Source organism: Dreissena polymorpha, chromosome 1 (genome assembly GCF_020536995.1).
Source record: "Dreissena polymorpha isolate Duluth1 chromosome 1, UMN_Dpol_1.0, whole genome shotgun sequence".
In the NCBI taxonomy this organism is placed as follows: Eukaryota; Metazoa; Mollusca; class Bivalvia; order Myida; family Dreissenidae; genus Dreissena; species Dreissena polymorpha.
The window spans coordinates 48,215,012-48,234,966 of NC_068355.1; the positions used below are offsets into that span (position 1 = coordinate 48,215,012).

At 35.3% G+C, this 19,955-nt stretch overlaps 1 protein-coding gene across 1 annotated transcript in view; it reads right to left on the minus strand.

Annotated features, from left to right (window-relative positions):
* Positions 1–13,118: 13,118 nt before the first annotated feature.
* The window catches only part of LOC127872833 (uncharacterized), a 129,842-nt gene continuing 123,005 nt past the window's right edge, over positions 13,119–19,955 (minus strand). Inside the window, 3 exon segments of the mRNA XM_052416292.1 lie at positions 13,119–13,565; positions 14,945–15,026; positions 18,891–19,031. Coding sequence (XP_052272252.1) covers positions 13,413–13,565; positions 14,945–15,026; positions 18,891–19,031 — 376 coding nt within the window. The 3' untranslated portion in view covers positions 13,119–13,412.

A 19,955-nucleotide genomic window follows, 5' to 3' on the forward strand; every position in this document is an offset into this window, starting at 1 on the left:
GTTCTAGATTTAAACCGACAATTTTCTCTAATCTAGAACATGGATGCAAAATGCTAATACGGCTGTACAAATAAACTAGGACTTGAATGCATTTCTCGACTCGATATACGCCGTGTGTCGCACTTTTCTGTTTGTATACAGGTATCGGTTTGTTTCGCGTATTGATCGATCATACTGTGCTCAAAAACTAGAACGTATACTTCAAGTACGTTGTGCACGGTGCGTGAAGGCTAATGTTGCAATTCAAAGTTGCAACTTGCCATTCAAAATGCAGTGGGCAACACAAATATGAGTATAGCTCATAACTTACAACTAAGAACAGAAATAAAACTAACGCATGTACTAGTTATAAGCTTTATAGCACGTTAGAAGTGTATGTGTACTGTAGTTTTGTTTCAAAAATAGTATCAAAATTTCATGTACGTATATTTTCTACCAAACTCCTGACAGTGCGCTGGGTCCACATGCGCAGGGTGCAGAATCAACGGGGTTTTCGGGGTTTGAACACGGGCTGGACAGAATGTAAACACACAGTTAAGAGCTTTATTTTTGCAAATATCTCAAGTTATTAAAATTCATTTGCAAAAATCTTAAGTGCATAAAATTTTGTGCCGATATGTTAAGGTAAAAGAATAAATCCTTGAATATGTCTTAAATCGGTGACAAAATTTCACGTTGCGTGAATCATAACAGTATAAATGAATGCAGTACACATACTCTTTTTGAAGAAGAACAAATGCTTATTAAATTAAGTAATTTTGATGTATTTCACATTGCCATAAGCAGCATAAAAATCGGTATTTCATGCACAAGTTGAAAGTCTTAAGAAAAAAATGTTTTAAAAAGTTATTCGAAACAAGAAATATCTTTAAAAAGATATACGGCGTTGATGCTGTAATGTTTGCGACCAGTGAAAGGAGATGGAATGAAGCGACCATGTATTTTAATGAAGGTAGTGAGTGATAATAAGATAATATATTTTACTGTATTAAATAATAAGAAATGAAGAACACGAAGAGGTGAAATTGTATGTTTTATTGTCAATAAGTATTGTAATGACTAGGTTTTCATAATTGAACGAGTAATACATTAGTTTCAATAGGAAAAGAAAACATATTCGCCACTGAAATACAATGTACATAAGGTTGGAATGAAATAAAAGATAATGTGTTATAATGTGTAAAGATGTTAGTAGAATGTAAACATAAAAAGACTCAATATTGCAAGCATCATAGTGATATGATTTTTTTGCAGAAAGACAGAACTTTATATAAATCAAAGTACTGACAGTACTGGTGTGACGATGCTTTTGAGAGGATGGATATAAAAGCATCAAGTTAAGTTTATCTACATCACCACAATCACCACAATTGTGTATGTTGGTACGAAAAAAAAATTGGTACAAAAATTTTGCGAAAAAAATTTGGGTACGAAAACAAATTTGGGTACGAAAAAAAATTTGGGAACAAAAAAATTGCGACCGAAAAAAAATTGGGTACGAAAAAAAATTTGGGGATGAAAAAAAAATTTGGTAAGAAAAAAAATTGGGTACGAAAAAAAATTGGGTACGAAAAACATTTCGGAAGCGGTAATGCGGTCCTACCTACGCGCGTCAAAATGTAAGCGAAATATGTACACAAGTCTGTCAGGAATGTTTGAATTAACGAAGAAAATCGTGTATTGATGTAAGTTTTTTTAAGAAATGTACAGAAAATATATTAAACAAGAGCTGTGTTTGTGAAACACAATGCCCCCTGCGGCGCAGCTTTGAAGCCATATATTTTATCTTTGACCTTGAAGTATGATCCTTGACCTTTCACCATTCAAAATGTGCAGCTCCATGAGATACGCATGCATGCCGAATATGGAGTTGCTATCTTCAATATTGCAAAACTTGACCTTTGACCTTGACCTTGAAGGATGACCTTGACCTTTCACCAATCATTATGTGCAGCTCCATGAGATACGCATGCACGCCAAATATCGAGTTGCTATCTTTAATATTGCAAAACTTGACCTTTGACCTTGACCTTGAAAGATGTCCTTGACCTTTCACCACTCAAAATGTGCAGCTCCATGTGATACGCATGCATGCCAAATATCGAGTTTATATCTTCAATATTGCAAAATTTGACCTTTGACCTTGAAGGATGACCTTGACCTTTTACCACTCAAAATGTGCAGCTCCATGAGATACGCATGCATGCCAAATATGGAGTTGCTATCTTCAATATTGCAAAATTTGACCTTGACCTTGAAGGATCTTGACCTTTCACCACTCAAAATGTGCAGCTCAATGAGATATGCATGAATGCCAAATATCAAGTTGCTATCTACAATATTGCAAAATTTGACCTTTGACCTTGACCTTGAAGGATGACCTTGACCTTTCACCACTCAAAATGTGCAGCTTCATGAGATACACATGCATGCCAAATATCAAATTACTATCTTCAATATTGCAAAATTTAACCCTTGACTTTGAAGGATGACCTTTACCTTAACATTTCATCACTCAAAATGTGCAGCTCCATGAGATACACATGCATGCCAAATATCAAGTTTTTATCTTCAATATTGCAAAAGTTATGGGCAATGTTAAAGTTTTCGGACGGACGGACGGACGGACTGACGGACGGACAGACTGATGAAAAGACAGACGGACAGTTCAAAAACTATATGCCACCCTTCATAGGCATAAATAAATTGTACGAAAGTTAAAGTTTTCGGACGGACGGACAGATGCCATATATTTGACCTTTGACCTTGAAGGATGACCTTGACCTTCAAGCTTCACCTTTCACTACTCAAAATGTGAAGCTCCATGAGATACACATGCATGCCAAATATCAAGTTGCTATCTTCAATATTGAAAAAGTTATGGCCAATGTTAAAGTTTTCGGACGGACGGACAGACGACATATATTTGGCATTTGACCTTGAAGGATGACCTTGACCTTCACCTTTCACCACTCAAAATGTTTAGCTTTATGAGATACACATGCATGCCAAATATCAAGTTGCTATCTTCAATATTGAAAAGGTTATGGCCAATGTTAAAGTTTTCGGACAGACGGACAGACGCGATTTATATTTGACATTTGACCTTGAAGGACGACCTTCACCTTCATCTTTCACAACTGAAAATGTGAAGCTCCATGAGATGCACATGTATGCCTAATGTCAAGTTGCTATGTTCAATATTGAAAAAGTTATGGCCATTAAAGTTTTCGGACGGACGGACAGACTGACACACTGACTGACTGACTGACTGACGGACAGTTCAACTGCTATAGGCCACCCTACCGGGGGCATTAAAAGCAATGGCGATATTTTTCTCAGCTACATAATTGTTAATAGTTTGATATCACAAAATGAAAGTGAAAGTATAACTGTCAAAAATAACAACCTGTCAACGTGTTGTTTTTGCTGGCACGAGAGGGCGATTACACTCAATGTGTTCACATTTTTACCATAGGCTTTGTCAATGACCTTTATAGTATGGGTAGCTTTGATATTATTTATTGCTATCATGTAACTGCATGATTATGTATATGTTTACAATACACAAAGCATAAACCCAGTGGGCATCCAACGTTGCTGCAACGTTGTATTTAGGTTGCATTCGAACGTTGCAGTTTGGTTGTACCAATGGTCTATATGAAAGTTTTCCCGACGTTTTTTCCCAACGTTGCTGCGACGTTTTTTCCCAACGTTGTATTTAGGTCGCATTAAAACACAGTATTTTTAAATTCTAATTTTTAAATAATATAAAATTAAAAAATATATATTTACTGCCAACCGCTCTTCCGATTAGTATCGAAAGCTATGGACATTTTCGAGATCGTTTCTTAGAAAGAACCATTATTTTGATGTTTTTGTTATTCGTGTTGGTTGCCTGACCATTTGCTGTAGTCCAATGTTGAAACGCGAACGACAACTCTGCTCGGCGAATGTAGAATTACCGAAATCCCCGCTACAAGTCAATATTTTTCATCAGAAGTGGGATATTGTTGTTAAGTTTTTGACTGTACCGCTGCTTTATAATATAAAAAAAGCCACAGATGAATTTTTGACACTTGAAGGTCTTTACAGCGGGAATTTCGGTACTTGATAGTGCTTGTGCAAATATGCACTATGAATTCATACTGGGAATCCCAATAATAATGTTTATATTTTAGTTTTTCATGATCAAACTTGGATAAAAACAATGTTTCATCAGTGATTTCAGTGTATTTTGCAATATTCTATGTTAATATCCGCAGTATTTTGAGAAATAATCAATATTAAGGGGGATTTCTGGGGATTTCGGTGGATTTCTGGGGATTTCGGGGGATTTTGGTAATAACGGGGATTTCGGTTTTTCTACGACCCGAGCATTATCTCAATCGGACTGGCTCGGTCTTTTACATAGGTCGCCATTGTGAAGATTTTTTTGATGGTATCATACCTTAGACGATGCTGAAACAGCATCGTCAAAATGAACAAAACAAAGTACAAAGAAACATATTAACACTAATAAACGCGAATATGGATTAGAATAAATCAAAGACAGATATATTTCCAACACCTATATATTTCCTTAGTATCGGGGGCTACCGCCCCCAAACCCCCGCTTTGTCGATAGTGGTAAACAACTGCGTACCGGTAAAGTGCAATCTAGCCTGTTTTTGTAGTGTTTAGTGTGACCGCTACGGCATGTAAACAATAGCTTCTTTTAATTGTAGAGACATGTGTTAATGCTATACTGCTTCGTAAACCAAGGAGAAACGTTTCGATGTAATGTTTAGAGGATATTTTAGTATCATGACAGTTTTTAATTTATTGTAATTTACATGTAATTTACAATACATGTATGTTCATATTTCAGTTCAAATGATATGCATCCAATGTTTGCGGTGATTTTTGTATTATGCCGATGCACAATTCGGATTTATTCATTGGGGACCTATCATGAATGAAGGTCATCAAAGGTCAAAAGTGACGTTAAACAGCTACGCCGAAAAAAGCACAACTTACCGGTTACCACAAAGTCACGTGATCCAGCACCCTGGTGCGGCATTTTACATACCTTGAAGATATGCAGACATTTATGTACGAAACCATGCTGACACATATGCAGGCGGCGCTTTTTATTTATTTCATTACCACGACTTAGCAATTCGTTTCCACGAGTTACTTAGTCGCGCAAACTCGATAACTTACTCGAGGGAACGAGTTAGTAAGTTGTAGGAACGACTTAACTTACTCGTAGGAACGGCTAAGTAACTCGTGGGAACGAGATAAAAAAAAATCGTGGTAACGACCAAATCAATCAATCAGAATACACACGATTTTGAAAGCATTTTAAAGCGCGAATCTGCCCGATTAATTTGCGCCGAAACTGTGTTAGCCCCCTCCCCCATGCATCAACCATCTTAAAACATGCGGTAACCAGGTCTGTTTTGGTATGACGTTACCGGCGAATACCCAAGTAGCTGGGGGTAAATTTGACCTTCTTTGGTTCAAAATTATTTTTTCCCCTGAAAGGTCACATGGTCAGGTCCGCTCATAAACGTACTCGTGAACAGGCTGATGGACCTGTAAATACACTTCGAAATACACGCACGCACACGCACACACGCACGCACACGCACACACTAAGTCGGTCCAACCTGTCAGCTTTGCCGTTACCATGAACTACTTACTCATGGTATCTAACGGGTAACTTATTCTTAGAAACAGGTTATTTACTCGTGAGAACGAGTAGCTAAGTCGTGGTTACAACATAAACAATCAAAGCGCTGAAGTCAATGAAGTTGTTCTCTATTGCATAATCTAAGACGCTACACAATTTTCAAAATAAGGTTAAAGCTTTTTTAATCGCAAGTTTGAAATGAACAAAAGTAATTCAAATTTATAAAAAGTATGTCTTAACGCACCGGTCGAGATTTGTGTGCACTATTTATCATCCTATTTATGTTATAGAGATTACTTAGACAAAATAACAACAACATGTCCCTTTTTGACGTTCGGAAAGTATAGAAAGTATGATGAAAATGGTATAAGGAGAACCATTGAACCAAATATAAAAGAAATTTTGCAATCAACGTAATTTTAAATGAATAGTGTTTGAATATCGAATACCTATCACACTAACAATATAATTTCATGACGGAAATTCCCTGTACAAAACTTTTTATTGTTAACACCATATACAAAGACAAAATATACAATAAGGTAATTGATGTAAATAATTAAAAAAAGAAATCTGCGAGCTATACTTTTAACTCACGAATTAGGTAGTCACCAAGACAGCCCTGTTGACCCGCACTTTGTTGTTGATGCATTACACATCACAACAAAGTATTAACATAGAAAAAAATGAGCATACATGTATATCAATGATTTGTTTGTAGGTATTCTTTTAATTTTATTTTGAATGTAGTATTCGAAGACACTTGTCGGATGCTTATTGGAATGAAATTCCATAGGGTTCGTGTTCGAAACGAAAACGTTCGTTTACCATAATTTGTTCTAAACGGCGTAGATGATATATCAGTGTGGGTGGTGGATCTAAGAGCGTACATATTATAATTTGAGATATTAATAACATAAGTCAAATAAGAGGGCGTTGCGCCTATTACAAACTTATGAACAATAGATCCATTTGGAAAGTACATCTGTTATTAAATGTCAACCAACCAAGTTCTTTGAATAAGGAAGCTGAAGAAGTTGAATATGGTTTATTCAGTATTATTTTAGCAGCTCGTTTTTGTATCGAATGTATTTTACGTAAGTATGAATGTGTTGCTGAACACCATAATGCGCAACAATAATCCATAGTCGTTAATATATATGAGTTGTAAAATAGTTTCTTTGTGTAATAGTTAATACAATAGTTAATTCATTTTAATTAGGCTAGTTTAAAGTTAAGTTTACGACATACACTGTTTATGTGAGATTGCCATGTAAGATGCTCATCAATCGTAACTCCTAGTAATTTAAATTCTTTGATTTGTTCAAGGATAATGCCATTTATATTAAGTCTAAGATTGTCAGTAGAACTACGAGCTTTTGATAAAATCATACATTTAGTTTTGTTTGGATTAATTGACATGTTATTAAAGGAAGACCATGTTGCTATACTGTCCAAATCGTTTTGCAAATGTAATTGTATATTTTGAATGTTATAATCCGATACGTGTAATGTTGAATCGTCTGCGTAAAGATCAATTGTTGAGTTTTTAACGAGGGATGGGATGTCATTAATGTAAATAAGAAATAAAATAGGCCCAAGTATAGAGCCGTGTGGTACACCGGTTTTGATATATTGAAACGACGATTTTCTGGAACATATTTGTTACACTGTATTTTATTAGAAAGATAAGATTTCATCAGAGCAAGAGCATTGTCAGAAAAATGGTACATGCTGAGTTTTTCAAGTAAAATGTCATGATCTACTAAATCGAATGCTTTCCGGAGATCCATGAAAATTTATCCAACCATGCGACCAGAATCAATATACTGTTACCAAGAATCTACAAGCCGAATCAAGGATGTTTGACAGGAATGATTTTGACGGAAACCAGATTGTTAACTGTGGAGTAGTCATGCTTTTCAAGATATGATTTAAGTTGATTTGTAATGTGTCTCTCAAATTTCTTCGAAATTGTTGGGAGAATAGAAATTGGTCTATAATTGTTAAGATCACTTTTATCTGCACCTTCTATGTATTGGCAAAACATATGCATCTTTAAGCTGGTCAGGTAAAATTCAAGCATTTATACAATTATTAATAATAAAAGTAATCGGACCTACAATGATATCCCCACAATATTTGAGAATTTTAGCGCCAATATTGTCTATACCGGCAGCTTTGGATATTTTGAGAGAGTCTATTATTTTCAAAACGTCAAATATCGTAATCTGAGGAATGTCAAATACATTAATTGCTATTTTTGTGTCTAAATATGTTTTCAATTTTTTATTAATGTTTGGGTCATATTTTCTTTTCGAAACTACTAGTATTCGCAAAATGTTGATGAAATGATTGTTAAACTCTTCTAAGATATCTTCAATATTTTCAATATCTTTATTATTTATCCTTATTCTTGTTTGAACAGTTAGTGAAGTTTGTGGCTTTGTTAAGGCATTAAGAGTATTCCATAGATGCTGAACTGATGCATTTTCCTTCACCGATTGGTTACAAAACTGCCTTTTACTTTTTCATATTAGGAATGTTACATGATTTCGCTGTTTCTTGTATTCATCTATTTTAACCAATCGCGAATTTTGATTTCTTGTCTTATTTCCGCTGTAAACCAACTAGGTAGACGAACAGATTTTATTCGTTTTGTTTTTAATGGTGCGTTAACGTTAAGCGCTTCATTAATTTTATTTAGTAAATAACTAAGTGAAGTATTTGTATCTGCTTTTGTTTCAACATGTTCTACATTTGACATTAACAAATAATTTTGAAAGTTTTATTCATTGCAATGTTTAAATTGCCTATATTCCTTTGTTTAATGCGTTTTTTTAGATAGTTTATAACGTATCTTTCGCGTGAAACACACTGGAAAGTGGTCACTTATACTATAGGACGATGCAAACATGTTCATGATTCGATCCGGACGTTTAGCATACAAATGATCAATCACGGTGTTTGATGTTTTTGTTATTCGTGTTGGTTGCCTGACCATTTGCTGTAGTCCATTTGCCATCACAAAAGAAGACCATTTATTGTTACTGAACACATCTTTGTCAGAAAGAAAATTTATGTTAAAATCTCCTAATATAAAAATTCTTTATCCAATAACTTATTTGCGTTTTTAAAATTAGATTCATATGTCGATATCAATTCAATTGTAGAATCCGGTGGTCTATATACAAAGTTTATTACAAAAGATTTTGTTTGTGGAGACATTATTTCAATCCAAACTGATTCTAAAGAATTTACGTTCAAGTCCAGTCTATGTTGGAAAGGTATGTTATCTTAAATATAAATTAATACGCCTCCACCCTTTCGATTGTTTCTGTCACGGCGAATAATATTATAATTTGGAATTTGTATATCTAATATTTCAGTATACATAAATGTTTCTAGTCCTAACATGTGAATATCCGTACTATAAAGTACATATTTGATTTCATCAATCTTTGGTTATATGTGATGAATGTTTAAACAAACAACATGTAATCTACTATTAGTGACATTAAAATCTAAAGTTGATTCTGTAATATTACTACAATTTTCATTAGAAAAAACAATTCTCTTTTTCAATGGTAGTGATACTTTCTAATAGTGTATTTTTATCATTAATATTTGATACTAAGTAGACAGCTTCATTTGATACAATCGTATTTAAAATTCTAGTGTCAGAATCACATTTGCATACACAGTTATAACATTGTATACATTAGTTATTTAAAACATCAAATTTATTATAATTAATAATACCGCTCTCATGATTTGAATTGTGTGATGGCCTGTTGCGAATGTCCTATGCAGCACGTTGTTCAGCTGGGGCCGTGCTCTGACGTCGATATCGTCCGTTTCTCCTTAAATCGGACCACGAGTTGCTATGGTAACTGTCCGATCGACGCCATTTCCGGTAGCAGTCATTTGTATCGTGATTATTCAAGCCACACACATTGCAATATGCTTTTGGTGGCATTCGTCGTCTCTGAACAGAGTCAAACCGTCTTTGATCAGTTGCAATGCTGTTTCCGTCAACTTTCCGCTTGATTGGTATTTCACAATGGATCGCCGCAATAAGAACACAGACCAATTCAAAGGAATACCATCCCGAAAACAGAAAATTCTGGCAGTAAGTCCATTCCCGAACACAAACGACTGATGACAGTCGATAATTTGCGCCTTAAATTCATCACTTGACTGCTTTAAAATATCATTCCATGGAACGACATCATCGTCAGTGCGCGGACAGACAGTACAAATGAAGATATGACACGATGGTGATTTATTTTGAATGTCCTGCAGTAGAGATTTTGCATCGTTGTACAACGTCTTTTGGGAGGAACCGGAAGCGGCATCATTACCGCCTGCATACACCACTATTTTTTCGTACTGAGAATAATTCAGTTTACTTAGATGCGACTGAATACCGTTAAGAGTGTATCTAGGACAGGTGCGTACATCAACCCGAGCTTTTGGATTCCTTTCAAAATCGAGTCTATAATGATGAGAGTTCTCCGTGGTTCAATGCTAGCAGGGGATGGAACTGTGTTTGCTGAAAGATCTGCATGAAGACTTGTTTCTCTAAGACTTGTTTCTCTGTTTACATTTGATGGTAATTGGTTTGTAGTTTGTGACTGTAGTGAATGATGATTTTCTTTCTTGTGATCTATAATAGCAGACAACTGAGTTTTGATAGAGTCGGTAAACGATTGCCATCTTTTGAGAAGTTCTTCATTTAGTACACTCATTTGTTTTTTAACTGACTCTGATTCTTCAGCAACGTCCTGCATTTTTGAAGAAATATCGTTACAGCAAAGACTATGGTGCTTTTTGAGGCCGCAAGTGATGTCTTTAAGTTCTTCTATTTGAGCCGACGTTTTTCTTACGTTTTCTTTTAATTCATATTTAAGTTCGAGTATTTGTTCAAAAACAGATTTCATAAAGTCAGTCAAAATACCCTTGATATCTGATTCCAGGCTTTGGGTGGAATGACGAATTTGTTTCTCTTTGCGAACAGCTTGTATAGTGTCATTCAATTGGCGCAACTCATTGTCATGGACATCAGACTCATGGTGGTCACTCGAGGCTTTTGCTTCCTTCTTGTTATTTACCGACATAAGAAGTAGTTTTAAAGACTTGTTTATATCTGTTGGTGTTATTTGTTCAGACAATAACATGTCTTCTATGTTTTTTAACTTGATTGGAAGGTGAACGTCAGTGAACTTTTGCGTATTTTTTTCCATAATCAGACATGAGCTTTTTGTGTGGTATAAATTCAACGTGTAGATAGATTGTCACCCTGTACTTAATTTGTACTGTGTTTCTACCAAATTTCCTTGTTCATCATGTATCGGTATTTTGCAGCATTTAAATGGAAGAGAAATATCACCGAAAAATTGATCAACCACAAACTTGAAGCATTCAAACATACCGGTATTTAGTAATAATCGCAGTCCACCTCCAGTCTCGTACACATCAACATCTTGGTCCGTAGTGGCAAGCTTTTTCTGTAGCGTTTTACTCACGTTTTATGAATAGGTTCTCTCCTGCTATACGCTTTCATGGCTTTGTGGAACTTCTATTCAAACCGCTTTTCCGGGACTTGCCACTATTTCATCCATTTTACTTCAATATTGGTACCGGATTCCCACAAAATTTACATCATATTATTCACTGACTACAAAATCAGTACTATATTTCCACAAATTTATAACTCGTTTTTAAAACTTAAAAAAAAATATTATTAATATTTTGACGTGCGAATTTTGAAAACTCGTGATTACAACTAAATATCATGTAATAAAACTGTTATCTTGTAATTGGCACTAAGTTTATAAATATTACAATACAACATTTTGTGATAACGAGTTTAAAAAACTTAACTTACGAGATACCTAGTCGTTATTACGATATACTAAGTCGTTATTGCGAGATACGAAGTAGCGTTTACAAGATGCCAAGTCATAATAACGTGATTCAAAATCGTTATAACGATATTCTTAGTCGTTATACCGAGACGTTTTGTTTAATATTTAGTGATTTATTTTTGTTTTTAAATTAAAATCTTCCACAATTGTGCTTCCATACCTGAATAAATATGAATAGAAAATGTTTTTATCTAGAACATACAGACGTTGAAGGCTAATGACACCGTTTTAAACTAGGACTCTATTGGATTTTTAAATATAAACTATTGTTTACAGTTTCATAGGTTTCGCGGTAGTAAATAATTAATACGCGTATGGAATGTTGGATGGGTCAGTGAATAGAACATTATTTAAAACGTTGTCATGACGTGTAAGAAAATAGAACAGAATGAATAACGTTCAAATGACGGTTAAGTAAACAGAACAGAATTTATAACGTAAAAGGTGTATAAATATAAGTTTAAGAAGAATTTCTGTTTTAATATTCAGCGTATAACCTTATTTGAAATAAAGGTAGAAAATGTTAGTTTCTAATTATTAATTTTAAAAAGGGTGTAACTGGTGTTGGTGTTGTTGTTTTTCACAAATTAATCGTATAGCCACCGCATGCAATGTTTGCTCTGAGGTGCAGATATGAGTCACGTTCTGAGAAAACTGGGCATAATGCATGTGCGTAAAGTGTCTTCCCAGATTAGCCTGTGCAGTCCACAGAGGCTAATCAGGGACGACACTTTCCGCCTTAACTGGATTTTCGTGTAGAAGAGACTTCCTTTAAACGAAAAATACCATAAAAGCGGAAAGTGTCGTCCCTGATTAGCCTGTGCGGACTGCATTATGCCCAGTTTTCTCAGAACGCGACTCATATATTCAAACCACAAACACGTGTTCGAGCGTTAAACCGGTACCACGTGAGATTACATCATACGTGTCCTCACATGGTTTATTATGAATTTATTTCTTCTCCATCGAAATGTATGGTATGTAAATACTTTTATTAAGACGAATGATTGTTTACGCGCTTTCAAATCACACCTTTAAAGCCGCGTCATGCAAAAATGGGTCTTATTGCGTATACGCATAGCGTAGCTCAAGTACAGCATGTCTAATAGCACAGTCTGGTTAAACACACGTCTCAAATGTTCCGGTGTGAATGTCTGATATCATATGTAAGTAGCAGACATTGACTTTGTTAAGGGTCATTAAACAACAATTTGTAACGTCTTTATACACTTCAAAGACCAAAGGGTAGTTAGATTAAATGATATCATAAATATATCCGTTAAGATTGGCACGCATGGTAAGACGATACACTAATAGCGCACGCTATTCGTGTACATGTATATAGTCATGTAGTTGCAACAGGATTTCTTAATCGACAAAACGTTTTCATGTAACTATTTTTGGTAAGCAAACAAATAAACATAAACCCAACCAATAATTACAATCTCAGTATGCATCCAATAAAGTTTCTTCAAATAGCCTAATAACATCAAGAACTATTATAACATATCACCGTTTATTATACAAGTGTGATGCATTCCAATAACAAGTCAGGGGATAAAATAATAATGTCGTAATAACCACAATCATTCATGTATACAACACACTAATGCACACGTAACAAAGCAACACTAAATACTTAGCAGTAGCGAATTTATAATCAATCGATGTCATGCATATTTACGAAATGCAGTCCACCAGTGAACAAATGATTCGAGAAGTAATACTATTTTAATTTTATGGATTCCTTTACATCAAGTTCATGATTCCTAAAAAGGTTGCGTACATATCACATATGCTGATAATTAGATGGGTATCGTCTGTGTGTTCAGCCAGTTTTCGATGGTGACGTAATTTTCCCGCATCCACCGGATGTTTGCCAGTGTGTTTTCAATCGTCTGCGCAAACGCGCGTGTACCGGAACCCATGTTCGCGTGACTTTTTCCGAAATCTCGTAACTAAATTAAACCACAGGTGGTAAGCGTGTGGCTATGATAATAATTAGTGAAAACATCATTTTGAATCATAAATAATCATATTATAACGAAAAATCAACTTTTCTGAAAAAAAAATTCACTATCAAATATATATATAACAATGTATTCAACTCGAAATCACCAGAAAACAGGGTGCATCACTTCGAACAGTCATTACTTCATCAATTTAGCAGCGATTTTTATGAACCAGGTCTTATTCAAAGCAGAAATGAATTTCCTTTCTGGAAATATAAATATCTTGTTATATTTCTACACATGCTTGATCAAATTTAAGAAATAACACGATACACAGCACGCGTGACCCACTTGAGGTCGATCGGACAGTATTCTTGAATGAAATCTCCAGTTGTAAAGACACACCTTCGCATTGGACCAATGAAATCACTCGTGTGTTTAAAATGTCAGTTAGTTGAAATGTATGTAAACAAAGGTTTCAAACGGCGCTGGACAGTAAGTTTTGATGCATAATGCAACGGCAAGCACGGAAAGAATGTTTTTTCATACGTTTTATTTTTGCGTTGAATAAGACCAAGATCGTGAAAATCGCTGCACAATTGATGAAGTTATGGTTGTTCAAAGCGATGCACCCCGTTTTCGGGTGATTTTGATATATATTTGATAGTGAATTTTTTTTTTCAGAAAAGTTGCTTTTTCGTTATAATATGATTATTTATCATTCAAAATGATGTTTTCACTAATTAATATCATAGCCACACGCTAATCACCTGTGAATTAAACGAGAGTCAAGCTAGCTTATAATCTGCCTTTAAATTAAGGAAGTGAATAACAATATATTGTAGTTTGTTCTACTTATATATGTAAGTACATAGTTGATTATAAATGTTTGTGCGCATTCATTGAAGAGAAAGGAGCCCTTTCTCATTGAAAATCTTACGGGTAGTAACGACTGATTTTTTAGTTCACACCACAAATAAATAGATTTCCAACATGTTCTTAAGTAAAAATTATGTAAAATACAACACGGAAATGAGTACCGGTGTAATTGCTAATATAAACTTATCGTTAATGCTAATATAAGCAATACAAACTTCTTCAAAACTTGTGTCTTAATTCAATAAAAATAAATTGGTCAGCAAGACAGGCGTCTAAGTTAACATACAAATAAATTATGCTTAAATAGGCATGGTGTCATAAAAAGTTTTAAAGTTGACTATATTCTAGTTATTATTATTAATAAGCAATACGTTGTCGTATTCGTGTGTCATAAGTATCCATATCATAATGCTAAATTCCTTGCATTGTCTCAACTACGTTGTATAATATTATAAGAGTCCGACAATAAGTCAATACGCTTCACTGTGAAGGTCAATGGAATTTACCTGTTGCAGCTGTAACTCCGTGTTAAAAGACGCTGTCACACCGGATATGATGTCATTCAGCGAAAACGAGCCCGATCCATACCTGTAAATAGTTTTGATTCCCAACATACAAATCATTTGAGACACGGACGGGGTGTTTACTAACGCTACTATAGTAAAGGTGTGTTGTTTCATCGGTTTAAACAAAAACGTTTTAATACAAGTAAACTTTGCATCTTCATGATCTTGTCAGTAAAGTATTTGACAGAGCTCGTTAAAGGGGCCTTTTCACAGATTTTGGCATTTTTTAACTTATTCATTAAATGCTATATATTGATAAATGTAAACATTAGATCGTAAAAGCTCCAGTAAAAAATCGAGAATAAAATTAAAAAAAGGAAAAGAACATTGCCCGGAGCAGGTTTCGAACCAGTAACCCCTGGAGTTCTGCCAGAGTCCTGAAGTAAAAACGCTTTAGCCTACTGAGCTATTCCGCCGAGTACACATATTTGACGTATTTTATACCTTATATAAGCATCTTCGTAGTAATACACAATTTAACGACAAAAACAGAACTCTCCAAATTATTCAATCGTTTCGCGTTGCAACGCTTTATAATTTTTTGGTTTTATAATCGTCAAGGTCACATAACCCCAAACCGGAACTCCTGTTTTTAGGGTTACATGCAGTCAGTTTGATACTTAGCACACATTGTTGAGTGCATGCTGCCTAGGATTTGTAAAATACATTGCAAATGGTTGGTTTTGGTATCAACTTGAAGGTATATTTGTAAGCAATAAGAAAATAAGCCATTTTTGTGCTCTACTTTTTGTGTTGATGGTTCCCGGCTTCGAAAGTAGGTCATACTATTTGAGCCCAAAATGGTTGTCTGCACAGCTGTCAAAACCGGTTTGCCTATTCTAAGGTAAATATTTTGAGTTTGCGCGTATAGAATTTAATGACATGCATTTTTTTCAAAAGATTATGCATTAATCTTTCCAATGATGTATGATGATATAGTGGGTATGCGCTTGATCGTGGTAAAAATTGATATCGAACTTCAACTATTTTATATGTAATATAGAAGGAAATTAATTGCGCATGCGTAACCTTTAAGCACATCCGACCAAGTTAGTCGTCTGCCAGAATTTTGACATTTGACCATCAAAAACTCTCTGTATTGCAAAACATAACTGCCAGATGTCATTTTGACCCAAATAAGGGCTGTTTGCAATTGGGCTGTTGCACTTGGGGTCATAAGGGGGGTAAATGCTGGAAAATCACACCGAAACCTGTTCCGGAGACATATTCTAAGACTACTTAAACACCCGGTATTGTTTTTCAGTGCCATTTTGACATTAATTTGCATCAATCTCAATAATGAACCTAATGCATGTCTTTATTTCATCTGTATTTATTATTATTGTTTACTTTTTGAGCCTTTTTCTGTTAAAAATGCCCGCCAATTTTGGACCTACACTTCTATCCGCCTTCGCCTTCAACCCATTCAGGCAGATCTACTCAGAATAACACTACTTTGCCTTATTTTACCTGTTTGGATATCTCGCTGAGTTCAAGTAAAATCAAGTATTCAGCTGAAAACACAAAAATGATAATAATATTATGCTTTCTTTCCTGGAAGAATGTTGTTGCGATAGACCCTGCATGAAAAACACCAGGGAATCTGTATTTAAGTGACCTTAATATTATGCGTAAACCAAAGTGTGCATTTGTAGGCGGTGTCGAAATGGGTCTATAGCTCTGCCTGAACTGTCGTCCAATTGGTTTACAAGTCCGGCTGAAGTGACAGGCCATCAAAAACTGTACAGTGTGACTGATTCGGAGACGGCCCTCAACACTCGCCCAGTCGTGTCGAGAGGATCGGTGTCTTTGCAGGTTAGTACGCCGTTATTTTCAATTAAATCTATTGTAAAATGATTTCTTTGATATCCTGGCACACTTTTGTCACCAAAATTAGGAAATTTGTGTGTTTTACATTGACTGCAGCTCTGAAACCAAACTTTGTGGCGATAACTTTGCCGGTGTGCCCGACAATGTGATGCCGACGTGGTGAATTAACCATTTGCAGCAAATAAAGCGAGAAAGACTATTGAAAGCTTACTCTAATTGTATCTAACTTACATTAGTTGGCACCGTAATGGGCAAATGCGCACAAAAAACCTTTTTTGTTTTCTCAGATTACACGGAATTGAGCACCCGGGCCAGACTGACACTTTCCGGAGCCTGCCCTAGACGGAACTCGAGCCGAGGAATCATAGGTCCAGGTGTGACAAAAGACTTAAAGCTCATGTCTGACGATGACTTTTTTTAGTCAGGAAGCCAAGTGTGTTGTTTTTCCATGCAAGCGAGCCCTTTTGTTGGGTCAAATGACATCAGCATTGCTGCTTCTACATGGATTTTACCTAAAATGTGCAAAAAAAATATAAAAAGTTTGTTCGAATCCAGTTCAAAACCTGCTTTGATGCACAAATATTGCCATTGATGATTTTTTTTCACTTATTAAGCCATATGTAAGATAAGCTTTGCCTATTAGAATCGAAAGACATGCCTTGTATGGAGTCTAAGTGCTGCATGTATGATGTAACCGAGTTTGGCTTTTCTACCTTAATTCTTGACGCGAAACGCTGTTACGCATGGCGCTTTCAACGGCAACTTTTATGAATTAATCTGTGTGTCATTGTACCGGAACTTTGTGATCTTTCTCAAAACAGATTATACCTGTGGGAAAAGTGCCTTTAATTTAAATTTGAAGGGGTTGGGTTCTCTTAAAGGTCACATAACCCCAAACCGGAACTCCTGTTTTTAGGGTTACATGCAGTCAGTTTGATACTTAGCACACATTGTTGAGTGCATGCTGCCTAGGATTTGTAAAATACATTGCAAATGGTTGGTTTTGGTATCAACTTGAAGGTATATTTGTAAGCAATAAGAAAATAAGCCATTTTTGTGCTCTACTTTTTGTGTTGATGGTTCCCGGCTTCGAAAGTAGGTCATACTATTTGAGCCCAAAATGGTTGTCTGCACAGCTGTCAAAACCGGTTTGCCTATTCTAAGGTAAATATTTTGAGTTTGCGCGTATAGAATTTAATGACATGCATTTTTTTCAAAAGATTATGCATTAATCTTTCCAATGATGTATGATGATATAGTGGGTATGCGCTTGATCGTGGTAAAAATTGATATCGAACTTCAACTATTTTATATGTAATATAGAAGGAAATTAATTGCGCATGCGTAACCTCAAAAGATGCATATAATGGCTATATTAGAGCATGGTAAATGTTCAGTATTACTGTTTTCTCACAAATATCATAACTAAAACGAAAATTTGCGAATCTGAAACAACTTTTTTCAATTTTGTCAATTTACCAAAGCGTGAAAAGATCCCTTTAGGAGTATGTCATACTGAATATTTAGGGCCAAATATAAATGAATACATACATATTATGCTTATTTTACTTGAAGAACTCTGGTTGTTCGTGAATATTTTTCAAGTTGTTCACTCTCTACGAGAAGAAAGATATCACATTCCTTTACTTTCTCGGAATCCATATTATCATATACGTGATGTCACATGGGTTTATGCGTGTCAGATTCTAATTAATTAATCATGTTTTTAATGCAACTATTACTTTGGATTAAATGATCCTCATTCTGGGGAAAATCGACTTAATATATGTGCGTAAACTGTCGTCCCAAATTAGCCTGTGCAGTCCGCACAAGTTTAATCAGGGACGATGATACTGTCTGCTTTTATGAAATTTTCGTTTATTTGAAGTCTCTTCTTAGCAAAACTCCGGTTTGGGCGGAACGTGTCGTCCCTGATAAGCCTGTGCAGACTGCACAGGTTAATCTGGGACGACACTTAACGCACATTCATTAAGCCCAGTTTTCACAGAATGAGACTGAATTAATCGATGCGGATCGGTCCAGTTCACCGACATACTTTTCAAAGATGTCGTTCCACCGGCCCCTAAAGAAGTCCCAGGCGAGGGTTCTCCCCACGGGGTTTCGACCCACGTCAATGAAGACCTTGTATGCGTCCTGCTGCCTTACCTCTCTATCATCCAGGGCCATCGCCAGAAGCCTGCAATGCATGGTGCTTGGCATTCAATCAGGTAACTCAAGATTTGTTACTGCAGGGAACTATAGCATCGTCCACCGCCAGAAATAAGTGCAATGTAAGATCACATTTTTTCGCAAATAATATTCATTTCCGATGGCGAAATTATGTGAATCATGGAATATTCGTCACTATATTTGACACTTAAATAGTTTAAATGCTATTTGAATGTTCGAAAAGTGAATAAGTATTAAAAACACACTCATTTATAATTTGGATAGAGGAATTTTACTAAACATAATTACATAGTATAACCGAACACTACACAAATTCATTAAGTTCAATGGACTATATGGTCCAGTGTCATATGTCTTACTTGGATTTTGAATAAACCGCTAGATATAAGTCGTATAGCCTGAAGAAATACATCAGACAGTTGTACCACGCAATTATTTGAGTATTTCAACTATATCGAATTTGGACTTTTGAAAACAGTACTAATAAAAAAAAATACAAATGTGCGATCACACAATCAGCTTTATAAACCGAGCAATTTTCAGCGAATTTATTAATTCAATAATGTTTATCTCGGTGTGTGTTTTTTATATTAAAATGTGCGGCTTTATTTGTATCTCTCTTCCTGATAGCAAGTGAATTTAAAGGCGTCGGAAAGTTGTTTAATGAATGAACATAACTTATTGTAAATGCATATACTAGTCAAGCAATAATGTTGGATATGTGATACTTTAATACAAAAAAATCATGACTATCTCCAAAGCACATAGTAGGAAACTCCAAACGTGCGAATATTCGATTGAATCTAAATGGGAATATTTGAAAGATTTTGATATTCGATGCCGTTCCTTATAGTTATCAGGGTGCAGGATCACGTGACTTTTTGGGGTTCCATATTTTAACTTTATTGGCCGGTAAGTTATGCTTTATTTT